This window comes from Entelurus aequoreus, linkage group LG09 (assembly GCF_033978785.1).
Source record: "Entelurus aequoreus isolate RoL-2023_Sb linkage group LG09, RoL_Eaeq_v1.1, whole genome shotgun sequence".
Classification (NCBI taxonomy): Eukaryota; Metazoa; Chordata; class Actinopteri; order Syngnathiformes; family Syngnathidae; genus Entelurus; species Entelurus aequoreus.
This window is the reverse complement of record NC_084739.1, coordinates 9,954,513-9,973,824: the sequence shown is the minus strand read 5'-3', so window position 1 is coordinate 9,973,824 and position 19,312 is coordinate 9,954,513. Positions and strand designations below refer to the sequence as shown.

Genomic DNA, 19,312 nt, shown 5'->3' with positions numbered 1-19,312 from the left:
GGAATATAAAAAAATGAATACATTAACGATAATACATAAAATAAAAAACGGTTGTAATTATCACAAAATAAATTAATATTTAAATCAAGTAAAATATTTACAAAAATAATAAAAAGAAAATAATAAAATACATTTGCAAATAAACTGAAAATATTCAGCTGCCTTCCGCCCAAATGGAATATAAAAAAATGAATACATTAACGATAATACATAAAATAAAAAACGGTTGTAATTATCACAAAATAAATTCATATTTAAATCAAGTAAAATATTTACAAAAATAATAAAATACATTTGCAAATAAACTGAAAATATTCAGCTGCCTTCCGCCCGAATGCAGCTGAGATAGGCTCCGGCACCCCCCGCGACCCCCCAAAAGGGACAAGCGGTAGAAAATGGATGGGTGGATTGTCACTGAAGGCATCAAAACTATGAATGAACACATGTGGTGTTATGCACTTAACAAAAAAAAGGTGAAATAACTAAAAACATGTTGTATATTCTAGTTTCTTTCACCCTTTGCTCCGATTACTGCTTTGCACACTCTTGGCATTCTCTCCATGAGCTTCAAGAGGTAGTCACCTGAAATAGTTTTCACTTCAGTGACAATCCACAATGTAAATAGTCATGGAAATAACGAAAACGCATTGAAATGAGAAGGTGTGTCCAAACTTTTTGTGCCTGTACTGTATATATGTACTGTAATATATTTGGGAGGGTTGTTATCTTCTTATGGCTTACGGACATCAACGTGGATCTACGGGAGCTCTTATTTTTCAACTCACATGTAAGCAAATACGCCACAGCGTCAATTTTAGTCCGTCAACAATGAAAATATATATTGATATATTACATATAGGCTATTATTTGCGCACTATTGACAAGGGATGCACCGAAATGAGGCCCTAAATAGACTTTGCGCACCGAAACCGGCGCACACGAGTGACGTAGCTCGCCCAAAGCTGACGAAAAAGTCACATTCGGGTCACATTGCGTTTAGACTGAAGTCACATTTGGAAAGATCAGGGGCCGTACTTATCAAGCTTCTTGGAGTGCCATTTTACACTTAAGTCCTGAGAATTTGCGAAATTTAGTCCTACTCTCAAACTTAAGATAAAAGCTTTTTATCAACGTTCTTAAGTCTAAGAATCACTCCTACTCTCCACAATATTTAAGAGACCTTCAGAGGTGTCTTAAGTGGTTAGGAGTTGCCAGCAGGGGGTGGCACTGAGGCGAGAGAGATGTGCGCGAACGTTCAGGGAACGGAACAATGTTTTTTTTTGATGACGAGCAGCTGATCAAACGGTATTGTTTAGACAGAGCGGATATTATTTTTGTCACAGATTTAATACTTTTCGATTCCTTGTTGATTTCTGCATATGTCTGCAGTGGGCTAGTATATATAGAGCCACCCACACCAGTTTCAAATTAGTTGCCTAATTAATGAATTGGAAAGAAAATGTTATGACAGTAGCGTATGTGTGTGGCCGTGAGGTGAGTGACGTCAGTGAGTGTGTGGGCGATAGAAGAGAGGGAGCGGTAGCGTGAGTGCCGGCGGGGACTAGTTTGTTTTGTATTATTTTGTAGTTTATTGTCAAAATATACACTCCCATTGTCCACTTAAATATTTCCAAGATATTTATTTATTCTTAGACAACGGATTCCCTTCCGTGATTGGTCATTTCTATGGACACAGAAATGACGTCACCTAAAATTCCGTTTACGGCACATAGTAATGTCGTAATTCAGCTCTGAGTGTGACACTTAAGATTCAGTCCTACACTTCGCTGAAAGTGTGAGTAAGACGCTTGATAACTAACTTTTAAGTGCAGCTTTCAGCGAAGAATTGATTTACTCTTAAGTCAACTCTTAGCAGACTTCTTAGGAGTAATTCTAAGAAGCTTGATAAGTACGGCCCCAGATTTGAAGCACTTTCCAGCGTTCAGACTGGCAAAAAAAAATCAGTTCTGTGTCACTTGAGGGCAAAAAAATCCGATTTGGTGTTCAGTGAACTGCAAAAACTAAAATCTAAGTAAGATGAAATATCTCAAATAAGGGTGATATTTGCTTATTTTCTGTCTAATAATATAATTCTTCTCACTAAGCAGATTTTATGTTAGAGTGTTTTACTTGTTTTAAGTGTTTTGGTCCTAAATGATCTCAGTAAGATATTACAGCTTGTTGCTGAGATGTTATGACCTATATTGAGTAAAACATGCTTGAAACTAGAATATCACCTGTTGCAAAGCTGTGTCATCAACACTCACAAGTATAAAACTACTTTTTTAAAGTAATCATTTCTTATTTCAAGCCTGAAAAAAAAAATCATGATTTTGACACAATTGTGTCTCATAGTTAAAACAGATGACAGCCAAATGGACTTTGCTGTTTTATTTTCAATGAAACAAGAGAAAATACGTACTCCTATAGTAGTGCACTTGTTATTAGTGAGAATATACTTATTTTATGGTATTTTTGGGTTCATTGAGGTTAGCTAATTTGACTTGTTTTGGAAAGTCTTGACAAGCCAAATTTTCTTGTTCTATTGGCAGATAATTTTGCTTAGTTCAAATAAAATACACTGCAAAAAGTCAGTGTTCAAAAACAAGAAAAAAAAATACAAAAATGAGGGGTATTTTATTTGAACTTAGCAAAATTATCTGCCAATAGAACAAGAAAATTTGGCTTGTCAAGACTTTCCAAAACAAGTCAAATTAGCTAACTTCAATTAACCCAAAAATACCTTAAAATAAGTATATTCTCACTGATAACAAGCGCACTTTTCTTGGTAGAAAAAAAAAAAAAGAGAACTTTTTGCTCAATATGTTGAAAAATATTCTTAAATTAAGTAAACGCTAGTGCCATTATCTTGACATAATGATATGCGCTCGGCATTACGCTTCTTGAAACCAGCAAACTTATACTAAAAATGTATTGTTCTTAATGGAAAGGCAACAAGGCAAGCGCTTGTTACTCTCGGGGTCTCCTAGCCGCTCAGGCAAATCATATTGTCTAAAAATGCATTTTTCCATGGATAACATGACATCATCGCGCCAAGTGCGTGCTCTTTCAGTCAATTAGTGCGCATATATACAGCCCAGCCCCCGGCAAAAAAAATGTAATTGTAATTTTGAAGAATTTATCTGAATGTGCATGAACTATTTCTGTTCAAAACTGTTTGAAATGTCACATGTTTAAATATTAACTGTCAGTTTACTGTACTGTGCCAACTGTACTACTATATGAGTACGTGTTTTCTATTGTTTCATTGAAAATAAAACAGCAAAGTCCATTTGGCTGTCATCCGTTTTAATTATGAGACACAATTGTGTCAAAGTCATGATTTTTTTTTTTTTTTTTCATGCTTGAAATGAGAAATTATTACTTTGAAAAAGTAGTTTTATACTTGTGAGTGTTAATGACGCAGCTTTGCAACAGTTGATATTCTAGTTTCAAGCATGTTTTACTCAATATAGGTCATAACATCTCAGCAACAAGCTGTAATATCTTACTGAGATCATTTAGGACCAAAACCCTTAAAATAGTGGTTCTTAACCTTCTTGGCGGTACTGAACCTCACCAGTTTCATATACGCATTCACCGAACCCTCCATTTTTTTTTCAAATTCAAGACAAAGTTATTATGTGTTTTTGGTAACACTTTAGTATGGGGAACATATTCTAAGTAACAAAGACTTAATTTATAGTTTTTTGGACACTAGGGCAGGGGTCGGCAACCTTTACCACTCAAAGAGCCATTTTGGCAAGTTTCACAAATTAAAGAAAATAATGGGAGCCACAAAAAAAAAAAAAAAATTTAAAATGAAAAATAACGCATACAAAGCTTAAATTGCTTTGTGCTATGTTAACCAGGGGTCTCAGACACACGCACCGGTACGCACCTTAATATGGAAAGTGGATGTTAGTGCGGCCCGTGAGTTTTGAAAGAATGGCGCTTGATAGCGTCATACTTGCCAACTCCCTCATTATTTCCGGGAGACTCCCGAATATCAGGGCGTGCTGGCACTGCTTTTAGCGCCCTCTACAGTCTGCCCAAACAGTGTACCTGCTCGACCACATGTAGAATGCAGCTTCAGCTTGCTCACGTAAGAGACAGCAAGGCGTACTACTTCAACAGCCACACAGCTTACACTGACGGTAGCCGTACAAAAACAACTTTAACACTGTTACGTTACAAATATGCGCCACACTTTGAACCCACACCAAAAAAGAATGACAAACACATTTCTGGAGAACATCTGCACTGTAACACAACATAAACACAACACAACAAATACCCAGAATCCCATGCAGCCCTAACTCTTCCGCTCAACCGACGCACGGAGGGGGGGGAGGGTTGATGTGTGGGGGGGTTTGGTGGTAGCGGGGGTGTATAATCTAGACCGGAAGAGTTAGGGCTGCATGGGATTCTGGGTATTGGTTGTGTTGTGTTTATGTTGTGTTACGGTGCGGATGTTCTCCAGAAATGTGTTTTTCATTCTTTTTTGGTGTGGGTTCACAGTGTGGCGCATATTTGTAGCGTAACAGTGTTAAAGTTGTTTTATACGGCTACCGTCAGTGTAAGCTGTGTGGCTGATGAGTAAGTATGCTTTGCTGTCTCCTACGTGTGCAAGTAAAGGCTACATACAACATTTTGTGCACGCTGTTTGTAAATACTATAGAGGACAATTACTGTAGTGCATTTAGGGCACGCCCTTAATTTAGTAATTAGAGTGAAAATAGGATTATAATTGCCCTGGGAGTTTTCTAGGAGAGGCACTGAGATCCATAAGTCTCCTGGGAAAATCGGGGGTCGGCAAGTATGCAGCTGAGCCGCATCAGAGTGGTCAAAGAGCCGCATGCGGCTCCGGAGCCGCGGGTTGCCGACCCCTGCACTAGGGGAACATAGTCTAAGTAACAAAGACTTAATTTAGAATTATTTGGTTAGGGTTAGAGCAGGGGTGTCCAAAGTGCGGCCCGGGGGCCATTTGCGGCCCGCAGCTAATTGTTTAGCGGCCCGCCACACATTCTGGAAATGCTTTTGGAAAAATTTAAAATAAACATTAAAAAAAGTGGAATTCAATGTTGACACAAAGGCTGTTTGTTTTTCTTTTGTCTTTCTTTATTTTGCTTTTTTCTGCCATTGCTCAAAAAAAAAAACTATTTTTAAACAAATTCAATGTTATAATCCAATCCAATCCAATCCATTTTATTTATATAGCACATTTACACAACAAGAATGTTTCCAAAGTGCTGCACAGCCATGTTAAAAACAATATTAAAAACAATATTATGCTACACCAATGACTGAATAAAAACAAAGAATAAGTGAATAGAAAACCAATACAAAACAATATAAAAAATAAATATGATTAAAAACGATTTTAAAGGGTAAAACCAATTAAAACAGTAAAATAAACATCCAAATTTATTAAAAAAAAACAAAAAAACACAGAGGACAGAAGACCACACAACTCACGTAGTGTTAAAAGCCAAAGAATAAAAGTGGGTCTTAAGACGAGACTTAAAACACTCCACTGTGGAAGCAGTTTGAACATGGAGGGGCAGAGTGTTCCAGAGCTTAGGGCCGATAATAATCAATTACTGACCTATTCAAGGCTCCAATTACTTCAAATATTTCACTTTAAAATGTTTTACGTGGGAAATATTGTATATATTGTGTGGTTGTCATATAAAAACAATGTTTTCTTTGACATAAGGGCATAAAACAAACAAAATAATAGTTCAAACGTAAAATGGACAGATATAGGGCCGATAATAATCAATTATTGACCTATTCAAGGCTCCAATTACTTCAAATATTTCACTTTAAAATGTTTTATGTGGAAAATATTGCATATATTGCGTGGTTGTCAAATAAAAACAATATTTTCTTTGACATAAGAGCTAAAAACAAACAAAATAATAGTTCAAACGTAAAATGGACAGATATAGGGCCGATAATAATCAATTATTGACCTATTCAAGGCTCCAATTACTTCAAATATTTCACTTTAAAATGTTTTACGTGGGAAATATTGCATATATTGTGTGGTTGTCATATAAAAACAATGTTTTCTTTGACATAAGGGCATAAAACAAACAAAATAATAGCTCAAACGTAAAATGGACAGATATAGGGCCGATAATAATCAATTATTGACCTATTCAAGGCTCCAATTACTTCAAATATTTCACAGTAAAATGTTTTATGTGGAAAATATTGCATATATTGCGTGGTTGTCATATAAAAACAATGTTTTCTTTGACATAAGAGCATAAAACAAACAAAATAATAGTTCAAACGTAAAATGGACAGATATAGGGCCGATAATAATCAATTATTGACCTATTCAAGGCTCCAATTACTTCAAATATTTCACTTTAAAATGTTTTACGTGGGAAATATTGCATATATTGTGTGGTTGTCAAATAAAAACAATGTTTTCTTTGACATAAGAGCATAAAACAAACAAAATAATAGTTAAAACGTAAAATGGACAGATATAGGGCCGATAATAATCAATTATTGACCTATTCAAGGCTCCAATTACTTCAAATATTTCACTTTAAAATGTTTTACGTGGGAAATATTGCATATATTGTGTGGTTGTCATATAAAAACAATGTTTTCTTTGACATAAGAGCATAAAACAAACAAAATAATAGTTCAAACGTAAAATGGACAGATATAGGGCCGATAATAATCAATTATTGACCTATTCAAGGCTCCAATTACTTCAAATATTTCACTTTAAAATGTTTTACGTGGGAAATATTGCATATATTGTGTGGTTGTCATATAAAAACAATGTTTTCTTTGACATAAGAGCATAAAACAAACAAAATAATAGTTCAAACGTAAAATGGACAGATATAGGGCCGATAATAATCAATTATTGACCTATTCAAGGCACCAATTACTTCAAATATTTCACTTTAAAATGTTTTACGTGGGAAATATTGCATATATTGTGTGGTTGTCATATAAAAACAATGTTTTCTTTGACATAAGGGCATAAAACAAACAAAATAATAGTTCAAACGTAAAATGGACAGATATAGGGCCGATAATGATCAATTATTGACCTATTCAAGGCTCCAATTACTTCAAATATTTCACTTTTTAAATGTTTTACGTGGGAAATATTGCATATATTGTGTGGTTGTCATATAAAAACAATGTTTTCTTTGACATAAGGGCATAAAACAAACAAAATAATAGCTCAAACGTAAAATGGACAGATATAGGGCCAATAATAATCAATTATTGACCTATTCAAGGCTCCAATTACTTCAAATATTTCACTTTTTAAATGTTTTACGTGGGAAATATTGCATATATTGTGTGGTTGTCATATAAAAACAATGTTTTCTTTGACATAAGAGCATAAAACAAACAAAATAATAGTTCAAACGTAAAATGGACAGATATATCTGAAGTTGATCTCGTAATTTAAGTGTTGAAAGTAAAAAAAGATATGATAAAAATGTATCACTTTCAGAGTGGGGCACCTTTTGGATCCCAAATATATTTAATGAGATTTTATTTCTTTTTTCACTGTGATTAATCAAAAATAATAATGAATTAAAATCAATGGTGCCCTGCATTATTGATCTTTTTAGGGCTCTAATTACTTCACATCAAACATTGCTTTCTGAATGTTTTGGGCGGTGTGGAAAATACTGCATATTTCAGTTTTACTATAAAAACCAAAGTTGTCTTTGACAGAAAAGGCATAAAACCTCTTTTTTTTAACCTCATATCAACCTGAAGTTTATATAGAGATTTACTGTAAGCGTTAAATTAAAAATACTAATAATAATTTGACTTATTTTTAACATTTTAATGACTGAGACCCTTTATATTTATATATTTTGTTATGATTTGAAAATGAAAAATATCAAAATGGCCCCATGCTTTAATTTTTCCGTATGCGGCCCTCAATGGAAAAAGTTTGGACACCCCTGGGTTAGAGGGTTAGGGCCAGGGTTAGAGGGTTAGGGCCAGGGTTAGAGGGTTAGGGTTATAATAAGGCCATGCCGAATAAGGCATTAATAAGTACTTAATAATGACTAGTTAAGAGCCAATATGTTACTAATTTGCATGTTAATAAGCAGCTAATTAATGATGAATATGTTCCCCATACTAAAGTGTTACCATGTTTTTTTTCACTGGTGCACAAAATGAAGCGTGCATGAACATCACCTTGTTCAAACAACAAAACCAACACAGTGCATAAAGTCACAACAAATTACACACCTGCAAATCAGTCAAATGTTGCCGTACCCGTAATACGCCGATAGGGAGAAGTTTGTATTTACACGATGAGTCGGGTGTGTCTCGACCTCCGCCGAACCCCTGAGCCCGACTCACCGAACCCCTTAGGGTTCGTTCGAACCCAGGTTAAGAACCACTGCCTTAAAACAAGTAAAACACTCTAACATATCTTATCAGACAGAAAATAAGCAAATATCACTCTTATTTGAGATATTTAAAGGCCTACTGAAAGCCACTACTAGCGACCACGCAGTCTGATAGTTTATATATCAATGATGAAATCTTAACATTGCAACACATGCCAATACGGCCGGGTTAACTTATAAAGTGCAATTTTAAATTTCCCGCTAAACTTCCGCTTGAAAACGTCTATGTATGATGACGTATGCGCGTAACGTCAATAGTTAAACGGAAGTATTCGGACACCATTGAATCCAATACAAAAAAGCTCTGTTTTCATCTCATAATTCCACAGTATTCTGGACATCTGTGTTGGTGAATCTTTTGCAATTTGTTTAATGAACAATGGAGACTGCAAAGAAGAAAGTTGTAGGTGGGATCGGTGTATTAGCGGCTGGCTGCAGCAACACAACCAGGAGGACTTTGACTTGGATAGCAGACGCGCTATCCGACGCTAGCCGCCGACCGCACGGATGATCGGGTGAAGTCCTTCGTCCTTCCGTCGATCGCTGGAACGCAGGTGAGCACGGGTGTTGATGAGCAGATGAGGGCTGGCTGGCGTAGGTGGATAGCTACTGTTTTTATCATAGCTCAGTGAGGTCCCGTTGCTAAGTTAGCTTCAATGGCGTCGTTAGCAACAGCATTATTAAGCTTCGCCAAGCTGGAAAGCATTAACCGTGTAGTTACATGTCCATGGTTTAATAGTATTGTTGATTTTCTGTCTATCCTTCCAGTCAGGGGTTTATTTCTTTTGTTTCTATATACATTCAAGCACGATGCTATCACGTTAGCTCCATAGCTAAAGAGCTTCGCCGATGTATTGTCGTGGAGATAAAAGTCACTGTGAATGTCCATTTCGCGTTCCCGACTCTCATTTTCAAGAGGATATAGTATCCGAGGTGGTTTAAAATACAAATCCGTGATCCACAATAGAAAAAGGAGATAGTGTGGAATCCAATGAGCCAGATTGTACCTAAGTTACGCTCAGAGCGAAAAAAGATGCGTCCTGCACTGCACTCTAGTCCTTCACTCTCACGTTCCTCATCCACGAATCGTTCATCCTGGCTCAAATTAATGGGGTAATCGTCGCTTTCTCCGTCCGAATCGCTCTCGCTGCTGGTGTAAACAATGGGGAAATGTGAGGATCCTTTCAACCTGCGACGTCACGCTACTTCCGCTACAGGCAAGGCTTTTTTTTATCAGCGACCAAAAGTTGCAAACTTTATCGTCGATGTTCTCTACTAAATCCTTTCAGCAAAAATATGGCAATATCGCGAAATGATCAAGTATGACACATAGAATGGATCTGCTATCCCCGTTTAAATTTAAAAAATTCATTTCAGTAGGCCTCTAATCTTACTTAGATTTCAGTTTTTGCAGTGTACCTCTAATTGTTGTGTTTTTTTATTCATGTTTTCGAACACGGACTTTTTGCAGTGCTGCAAACGGGGGCCCTAAACGCATCGCTGTGCTAACTTGAGGATCGCCGATAAGTGCTTCCTGTTTTGTTTGAGCAAAGGCATTTCCTCAGGACTGCATATTCCAGCGTTCTAGGAACGCCACGCTTCCTGGAAGTTTGAATCAAACGCCACGCCAATCCGTCGAGGAAAAAAAACCAGAACATGACCAAGTACGACCGCTTTCATGTCCCTCCACTTCCCGAGGCCTGTCCGCACATGATCACTTTTCCCCGGAGTTGCCATTCGATCCTCGACATTCGTAGGGAGGGAAGGCGAGTGCGGGCCAAAGATGGAAGAGAAAACATCCTGACATTCAACACTCGCTTGCGTCTATTCCCAGATCTCTCCAGTTGCACTATTTACTCACGGGCCAGCCGGCGTACAACACCCGTAAATCACTGTCCTGCCATCTAGTCTGCACAGTTTGACTTGTGCTGTGCTTTGACTCCTCCACACAAGTTGTGTTGGACTGTGCTATTGTTTTTTCAGACAAATGCATTATTATTTAACCTCATGAGTCAGATTGACTTGACATTTCTCACACGGCTGCAACAAGAAATTGGGTGCACTTGACCGTAAAACTTGAGCAAGATTGGTTAAAGTAAAAGTACCAATGATTGTCACACACACACACACTAGGTGTGGTGAAATGTGTCCTCTGCATTCGACCCGTCCCCTTGTCCACCCCCTGGGAGGTGAGGGGAGCAGTGAGCAGCAGCGGTGGCCGCGCCCTGGAATCATATTTGGTGATTTTATTATTTTTGAACTTAAAAAACTGAAAATTGTAGACTTGATGTTCCAATACATTTTTTTAACCAGAATATGTATATTTATTTATTAGATACACTGCAAAAAATCTAATCATTATAAATTAATTACAATAAATGATTTTACATTATTTGTGTTGGTGATTCATCACAGCTAGAATAACAACAATATTATATTAACGTAACTATTTTTTTAAACATAAAAAACTAGAGATGTCCGATAATATCGGTATCGGCCGATAAATGCGTTAAAATGTAATATCGGAACTTATCGGTATCGTTTTTTTTATTATCAGTATCGGATTTTTTATTTTTATCTTTATTAAATCCACATAAAAAACACAAGATACACTTACAATTAGTGCACCAACCCAAAAAACCTCCCTCCCCCATTTACACTCATTCACACAAAAGGGTTGTTTCTTTCTGTTATTAATATTCTGGTTCCTACATTATATATCAATATATATCAATACAGTCTGCAAGGGATACAGTCCGTAAGCACACATGATTGTGCGTGCTGCTGGTCCACTAATAGTACTAACCTTTAACAGTTAATTTTACTCATTTTCATTCATTACTAGTTTCTATGTAACTGTTTTTATATTGTTTTACTTTCTTTTTTATTCAAGAAAATGTTTTTAATTTATTTATCTTATTTTATTTAATTCATTTTTTTTTAAAGTACCTTATCTTCACAATACCTGGTTGTCCAAATTAGGCATAATAATGTGTTAATTCCACGACTGTATATATCGGTTGATATCGGTATCGGTTGATATCGGTATCGGTAATTAAAGAGTTGGACAATATCGGCATATCGGATATCGGCAAAAAGCCATTATCGGACATCCCTATAAAAAACTGATTACAAAACTATTCACCTTTTTATACATCTTTTAAACCAAAACAGAAATATTGATTTATCATAGATACAGTAAAAAATAAAATACATTTTAATTCATTTACATTGCATTTCATTACTATTTTGGTCCGGATTCATCACAACTAAAACTATATAACATTATAATAATTTTATTATTTGAGAATTTAAAAAACTGATTAAAAGATGTAGACTTGATGTTTCAATACATTTTTTTAACCAAAATATGTATATTTATTTATTAGATACACTGCAAAAAAACTAATCATTATAAATCAATTACAATAAATTACATTACATTATTTGTGTTCGTTAAACTAAAATAACAACAATGTTACAATAATGTAATTATTTTTTTAAATATAGAAAAACTGATTACAAAAATACTTCCCTTTATATCCACCTTTTAAACAAAAAACAGTAATATTGATGCAGTGAAAAACAAAACACATTTTAATTCATTTACATTAAATTTGTCCTCTGCATTTGACCCATCACCCTTGTTCACCCCCTGGGAGGTGAGGGGAGCAGTGAGCAGCAGCGGTGGCCGCGCCCGGGAATCATTTTTGGTGATTTAACTCCCAATTCCAACCCTTGATGCTGAGTGCCAAGCAGGGAGGTAATGGGTCCCATTTTTATAGTCTTTGGTTGGTTGGCCGATACCAATATTTTGGTACCGGTGCCAAAATGTGTTTCGATACTTTTCCAAATAAAGGTGACCACAAAAAAATTTCATTATTGGATTTATTTTAACAAAAAATCTTAGGGTACAATAAACAAATGTTTCTTATTGCAATCGAAGAACAATTTTAGCCTTAAATAAAATAGTGAACATACTAGACAACTTGTCTTTTAGTAGTAAGTAAACAAACAAAGGCTCCTAATTAGAGATGTCCGATAATATCGGGCTGTGTCAGCTTCAAACACTGATGACATCTATTAATCAGACAAGAAGCAAAGAACCATGCAGACACAGAGTTCAATTTAGCTCATGAGGAGAACGCATGGAGCTGCACACTTAGTCACAGTCTCGGCCTACGCTCTAGGGTTCAGCTCCTGCGTCCCTCTATTTATTCAGGAGTTCCACAGTCAACAATACTAAGGCCGCCTCTAAAAGGAATGGTCACATATATTATGCAAAGCAGGTCCAGGACGCACAATACGTGACGGAATGTGCTGGGGGCCTTGTGATTTCACCTTGTCCCTGCTTTCTATTGCGTGTTGTCATCTTATCTTCGTTGAGGTCCTTGAAGTCTCCGCTTCGTCTGCGTGCTGTCATCTTATCTTCATTGAGGTCGTTGAAGTCCTTGGCTGTTAGCGTTAACATCTGCGGCTGAGGCCACCCCTCAGACAAGAACTTTTGTCCTTGCATAGATTAGAAAAGTCTAACTTGAGCACAATAGCTAATAACTAAAGCAACAGACTTAAGGCATACTAAAGTTAGTGTGATAATATATACATAATTATTCTAACGGGCTGCCGATATTATCGGCCGATAAATGCTTTAAAATGTAATATCGGAAATTATCGGTATCGGTTTCAAAAAGTAAAATGTATGACTTTTTAAAACGCCGCTGTGTACACGGACGTAGGGAGAAGTACAGAGCGCCAAAAAACCTTAAGAATGCAAGGCATACTTGATCAACAGCCATACAGGTCACACTGAGGGTGGCCATATAAACAACTTTAACACTGTTACAAAAATGCGCCACACTGTGAACCCACACCAAACAAGAATGACAAACACATTTCGGGAGAACATCCGCACCGTAACACAACATAAACACAACAGAACAAATACCCAGAACCCCTTGCAGCACTAACTCTTCCGGGACGCAACAATATACCCTACCCTAACCCCACCCACCTCAACCTTCTCATGCTCTCTCAGGGAGAGCATGTCCCAAATTCCAAGTTGCTGTTTTGAGGCATGTTAAAAAAAATAATGCACTTTGTGACTTCAATAATAAATATGGCAGTGCCATGTTGGCATTTTTTTTCCATAACTTGAGTTGATTTATTTTGGGAAAACCTTGTTACATTGTTTAATGCATCCAGCGGGGCATCACAACAAAATTAGGCATAATAATGTGTTCATTCCACCACTGTATATATCGGTATCGGTTGATATCGGAATCGGTAATTAAGAGTTGGACAATATGGGATATCGGCAAAAAAGCCATTATCGGACATCTCTACTCCTAATTGGTCTGCTGACGTATGCAGTAACATATTGTGTCATTTTCCATTCTATTATTTTGTCAAAATGATGAGGGACAAGCTGTAAAAATTGATTATTAATCCACTTGTTCATTTACTGTTAATATCTGCTTATTTTCCATTTCAACATGTTCTATCGACACTTCTGTTAAAATGTAATAATCACTTATTCTTCTGTTGTTTGGATACTTTACATTAGCTTTGGATGATACCACAAATGTAGGTATCGGTCCGATACCAAGTAGTTACAGGATCATACATTGGTCCAGGGACATATTTTATAAAATTTATAAACATAATATACATGTTTTAAAAGGGAAAAAACATTTTGTGACTATAAAAAATATTGATGCGGGGTGTGTATATCATAGCGTCCCGGAAGAGTTAGTGCTGCAAGGGGTTCTGGGTATTTCTTCTGTTGTGTTTATGTTGTGTTACGGTGCGGATGTTCTCCGGAAATGTGTTGGTCATTCTTGTTTGGTGTGGGTTCACAGTGTGGCGCATTTTTGTAACAGTGTTAAAGTTGTTTATAGGGTCACCCTCAGTGTGACCTGTATGGCTGTTGATCAAGTATGCCTTGCATTCACTCATAATATCGGCAGTCCGATATACCGTATTTCCTTGAATTGCCGCCGGGAATATAGTATTCGCCTGCCTAGAATTACAGCCGGGTCAAACTCGTTTCGCAAAATAATTAGCGCATGCTTGGCACTTCCGCCGGGTCAAATATGAGTCATTAAATGACTTCCGCCTCCTGGTGGTAGAGGGCGCTAGTGATCCTTCTTGCGACTGCTGGTACTGCAGAAGACCGGTGCTGCAGAAGAAGACAACACGCAGCAAGAGTGAGCAGCCATTGTTTGCTTCCACTTTTACCATGGAGGATTACATATCTAAAATAAAACAGTTTTCTAAACTGGACTTTCAATCGAAGCAGGAGGTAATACTTAAAGGAAGATCTCCATCGAAACAGAGAGACTTTTAAAACTGAAGAAAGATAAGGAATACTTCTATAGAAGCTGCGCATGGACTCATTTATACCTAAAGGTAAGACCTTATTAAATGTGCTTTTCATGATAAGGTACGCGCCGGAGTGAGAAGAGGTTTTAAAATAATTAGCGCATGCTTTCCAATCCCGCATGCTTTTGGTAAACGCAGGAGTGAGAAGAGGCTATTCAAGGAAATACGGTAATCGGAGTTCTCTATTAAGAACCTTTATGGTCCAAAATGTCCTTGTTTCGAACTTTTTGGGACTTCATGTGTGCTTCCTCTACTTGTGTCAAGTCCCGCTTTCCCTGCATGGCCCCCCTAGAACCGTCATTGTCATTGTTTTTTTTGTTTTTTAGTCCTCGTTGAGTCTGAAGTGTGTGTACATGTCAGCCATTACAGTCGATGCAGGAAGGTTTAACAGCAGAGACACGGAGGTGAAGACAAGGCCATGAACCACAACCCCTCACTAAATATGCATGCCGACCCCTCTTACTCTTTTATGAATGACTCCCGGCCCTCGGCAGGTCGGCGACTGGCTGATACGATGAGTCAACGCCATCCTCTCCGCGGCCTCGCCCTCGCCCTCCATCAGAGCGACAGCAGCTGACGTTTTAGGTCTAAATGGCGGGTTAGCAGCTTGAAGAGTCAGCGCCTGAGTGTGGAGGTGGTGATTTAGTGGGGAGATAAGCTCTCTGTAATGGCAGGGTGGAATAATTCCTCCTAAACGAGGAGGCTTGGCGCTCTCCGCCCACTACAAGACAGAACGCTCTCCTTCCTTTCTGTCCTTCGCTCTCTCTGTTTTTTCGCCTTGCCCGCTTGTGTTTGCGCGTTTTTGCAGGTTTTTAACGGAGAAGTTGGAAGTTGTGCAGAAGCAAATCCGTGCTTGCAAAAATGCACCCAAGACTGATAGGGTGACACGTGATGAATGAAATAATCAGTGCTCGACTGCAAAAACAAACAAGTGTGACATAAAGGAATAAGTTGGAGGAATAAGTCAACAATTAAGGTCACCGTTTTTTTTTTCTTTTTCTGATATATTATTTAAGAATATTTTCAGTTTATTTGTAAATGTATTTTATTATTTTCTTTGTATTATTTTTGTAAATATTCTACTTGATTTAATTATTATTTTATTTTGTAATAATTACAACTGTTTTTAATTTTATGTATTATCTTTCATGTATATATTTTTAAAATATTTTTACTGGCTCATTTTTTGTATTAGTTATTATTTCATTTTGAGCTAATATAATATAATATAATATAATTTATTCTTTAATGTATTTATTTTTTATATTATTTAGTTTTTGATACATCCCGTATTATTGAATTCCTTATTCATTTTGAAGTAATTATGACAGTTTTATTTTATTTATATGTTTCAATTATTTTGTTTTTATTTTGGTATAATATCATTGGCTCATATCTTTTTTTTTTAATTAATTATTAATTTATTTTGTAATAAATACAACCGTTTTTGATTTCATTTATTATATAAATATTTTTATTGGCTAATGTTTTCTATTAGTCATTAATTTATTTTGAGCTAATTATAACTGTTTTAATTCTTTAATGTATTTATTTTTTATATTATTTAGTTTTTGATATATCCTTGGTTCGTATTATGAATTAATTATTCATTTTGAAGTAATTATAGCGGTTTTATTTTATTTATATGTTTCAATTATTATGTTTTTATGTTGGTATAATATCTTTGGCTAATATCTTTTTTCTAATTAATTGTTAATTTATTTTGTAATAATCACGACAGTTTTTTATTTTATTTATTATCTTTAATGTATTTAATTTTGTATATTTTATTGGATCATTTTTTCTATTAGTTATTAATTTATTTTGAGCTAATTATAACTGTTTTTATTCTTTAATGTATTTATTTTTTATTTATTTAGTTTTTGATATATATTCTTGGTTCGTATTATTGAATTAATTATTCATTTTTAACTATTTATCGTGGTTTTATATTATTTATATGTTTCAATTATTATGTTTTTATTTTGGTATGATATCATTGGCTCATATATTATTTTTTTTATTAATTATTCATTCATTTTGTAATAATCACAACAGTTTTTTATTTTATTTATATATGTATTTAATTGTTTCTATTTTATTGGCTCATTTTTTCTATTAGTTATTCATTTATTTTGAGCTAATTATAACTGTTTTTATTCTTTAATGTATTTATTTTTATATTATTTAGTTTTTGATACATCCTTGGTTCGTATTATTTAATTAGTTATTAATTTTGAAGTAATTATGACAGTTTTATTTTATCTATATTATTCCATCCATCCATCCATTTACCGCTTGTCCCTTACGGGGTCGCAATTCAATTATTTTATTTTTATTTTGGCTCATACCTTTTTATTATTATTAATTTATTTTACAATAATTATAACAGTTGTATTTTATTTATAATGTTTTATGTATTTATTTTTTATATTGAAATGTTTTGGTTTTTGATACAATTATATAATTGACTCATATTTTTATATTTTATTTGTTGTCTGAGTATGTTTTAGGTTTTTATATATTTTTGTCAAATAAAAAAAACTAGTAATTCATGCAAAAGTGTCACGCAAAAAAATTCACCTTTTCCATATTTTGACTTAACAAAATAGTACATATTGGTCAAATGCATTGCTCAAAGAAGAAATTCTGATCTACTGTAGGAACTTTGCACAGTAGTCTTCAGTATATTGAGTCAGGTCGCCCCCTAGAGGCCTCCAAAAGAAAGCATCATGAAGGAACACTAAACAGAGCCTTGGTTCAATGCAGTGCATTCTGAGAGTCTTTTTTTGTAACACACATGTTGTGTGCTTCTATGTGTCGTCCTCGCAGCCCTGCTGTCGTCGTGGTGCGAGGAGCTGGGTCGACTGCTCCTGCTGCGTCACCAGAAGAACAGGCAGAACGAGTCGCAGGGGAAAGTGTCCATGCAGCCCAGCATGAACAGCATGAAGGCCGGCCTCACGCACAGGTAAGTGTACACCTGCAGAAGAGCCATTTATCATTGTTGTTTAAACACATCACGCTTCAAATGTTTTGTTGTTGTTTTTGAAGCATTTTCCAAGCTTAAACATGGCTAAATTAACAGAAACTATCAAATACTACAGTAGTGTTGACCACTAGATGAGCCCAGACCAATCAGAGCACCCTGTTCAGTATCGTGGCCCCTGATTGGCTCAGCCTCAGGTAGCATTACCAAGAGAGTGTGAAGGTGACTAAAGAGTGTTATTTCATGTCTAAATGGTTCTTGTAATGCTGAAAAATGTACTTTGAAGGTAATAATAATAATGGATTATGGATAATGGATGAAAAAACAAAAACTAGAACAGCCAAATAGCTGAAACTTGTATGTATATATCTAAAAAAAAAGGCTTTTTTTAAAAAGAAAGGTTTTTAAGCCTTTTTTAAAAGCATCCACAGTCTGTGGTGCCCGCAGGTGGTCAGGGAGAGCGTTCCACAGACTGGGAGCGGCGGAGCAGAAAGCCCGGTCTGGTAGTTAAACTATATTTCTATGCTCTAGCTATGAAAATATTTTTTATAATTCATTATTCCTACTTTGCGGAAATGCATTCACCACGGTCATAAAGAAGGGATTACTGTATACCCGAAGCTATATACGATAAACTAAACAACAGCTTCCCGCGTGTTGTAGTGCACTTCTCCAGCCACAAGTGTAAACATATTGTTGAAATTAGTATCTTTAAAACCTCTAAAGGTTTAGTTGGCCACATGCGTGGACAGCACCTTTTAGCTCTTATTTCCAAAATTGTGTACACTACTGAATTGGGGTCTTATGGCCACTTATGTGGACACGTATACTGCCATCTGGTGGTGTCAGAAAAGTATAACATACAATGGAATTTGGAAAAAAAAAAAGTATAAAAATAAGAATTACCATATTTTTCGGAGTATAAGTCGCTCCGGAGTATAAGTCGCACCGGCCGAAAATGCATGGCAAAGAAAAAAACATATATAAGTCGCACTGGAGTATAAGTCGCATTTTTTTGGGAAATTTATTTGATAAAACCCAACACCAAGAATAGACATTTGAAAGGCAATTTAAAATAAATAAAGAATAGCTGTCACTCCTAATCGCTAAATCCTATGAAATCTTATACGTCTAGTCTCTTACGTGAATGAGCTAAATAATATTATTTGATATTTTACGCTAATGTGTTAATAATTTCACACATAAGTTGCTCCTGAGTATAAGACGCACCCCCGGCCAAACTATGAAAAGAAACTGCGACTTATAGTCCGAAAAATAGGGTAGCATATCACTTAAACATGAAGTACACGTTTGTGTACTTATGGACTAAGTACATCATATCAAAAGATGATTTTAGTTTTTATTCTAATTAGGGTCCAATAAGCCCAATTAGCATAGATAATTTAAATTTAAAAAAAGCATGTAAACAAACTGCTTGGGCCTAATTAAAAAAGCAGATTTTGTTTTCATGAAGCTATTTTTGTTTGTGGGTGTACCTAATGACGTGTCCAGTGGGTAG

The 19,312-nt window shown here is 35.7% G+C and overlaps 1 protein-coding gene across 4 annotated transcripts in view; it reads left to right on the top strand.

Moving 5' to 3' along the window:
* The window catches only part of zmiz1a (zinc finger, MIZ-type containing 1a), a 103,649-nt gene that overhangs the window by 45,299 nt on the left and 39,038 nt on the right, over positions 1-19,312 (top strand). For all 4 annotated transcript variants that reach the window (XM_062058017.1, XM_062058018.1, XM_062058023.1 and 1 more), the window contains one exon: positions 17,640-17,775. In XM_062058017.1, the coding sequence (XP_061914001.1) occupies positions 17,640-17,775 (136 nt within the window). The remainder of the gene's footprint in view (positions 1-17,639; positions 17,776-19,312) is intronic.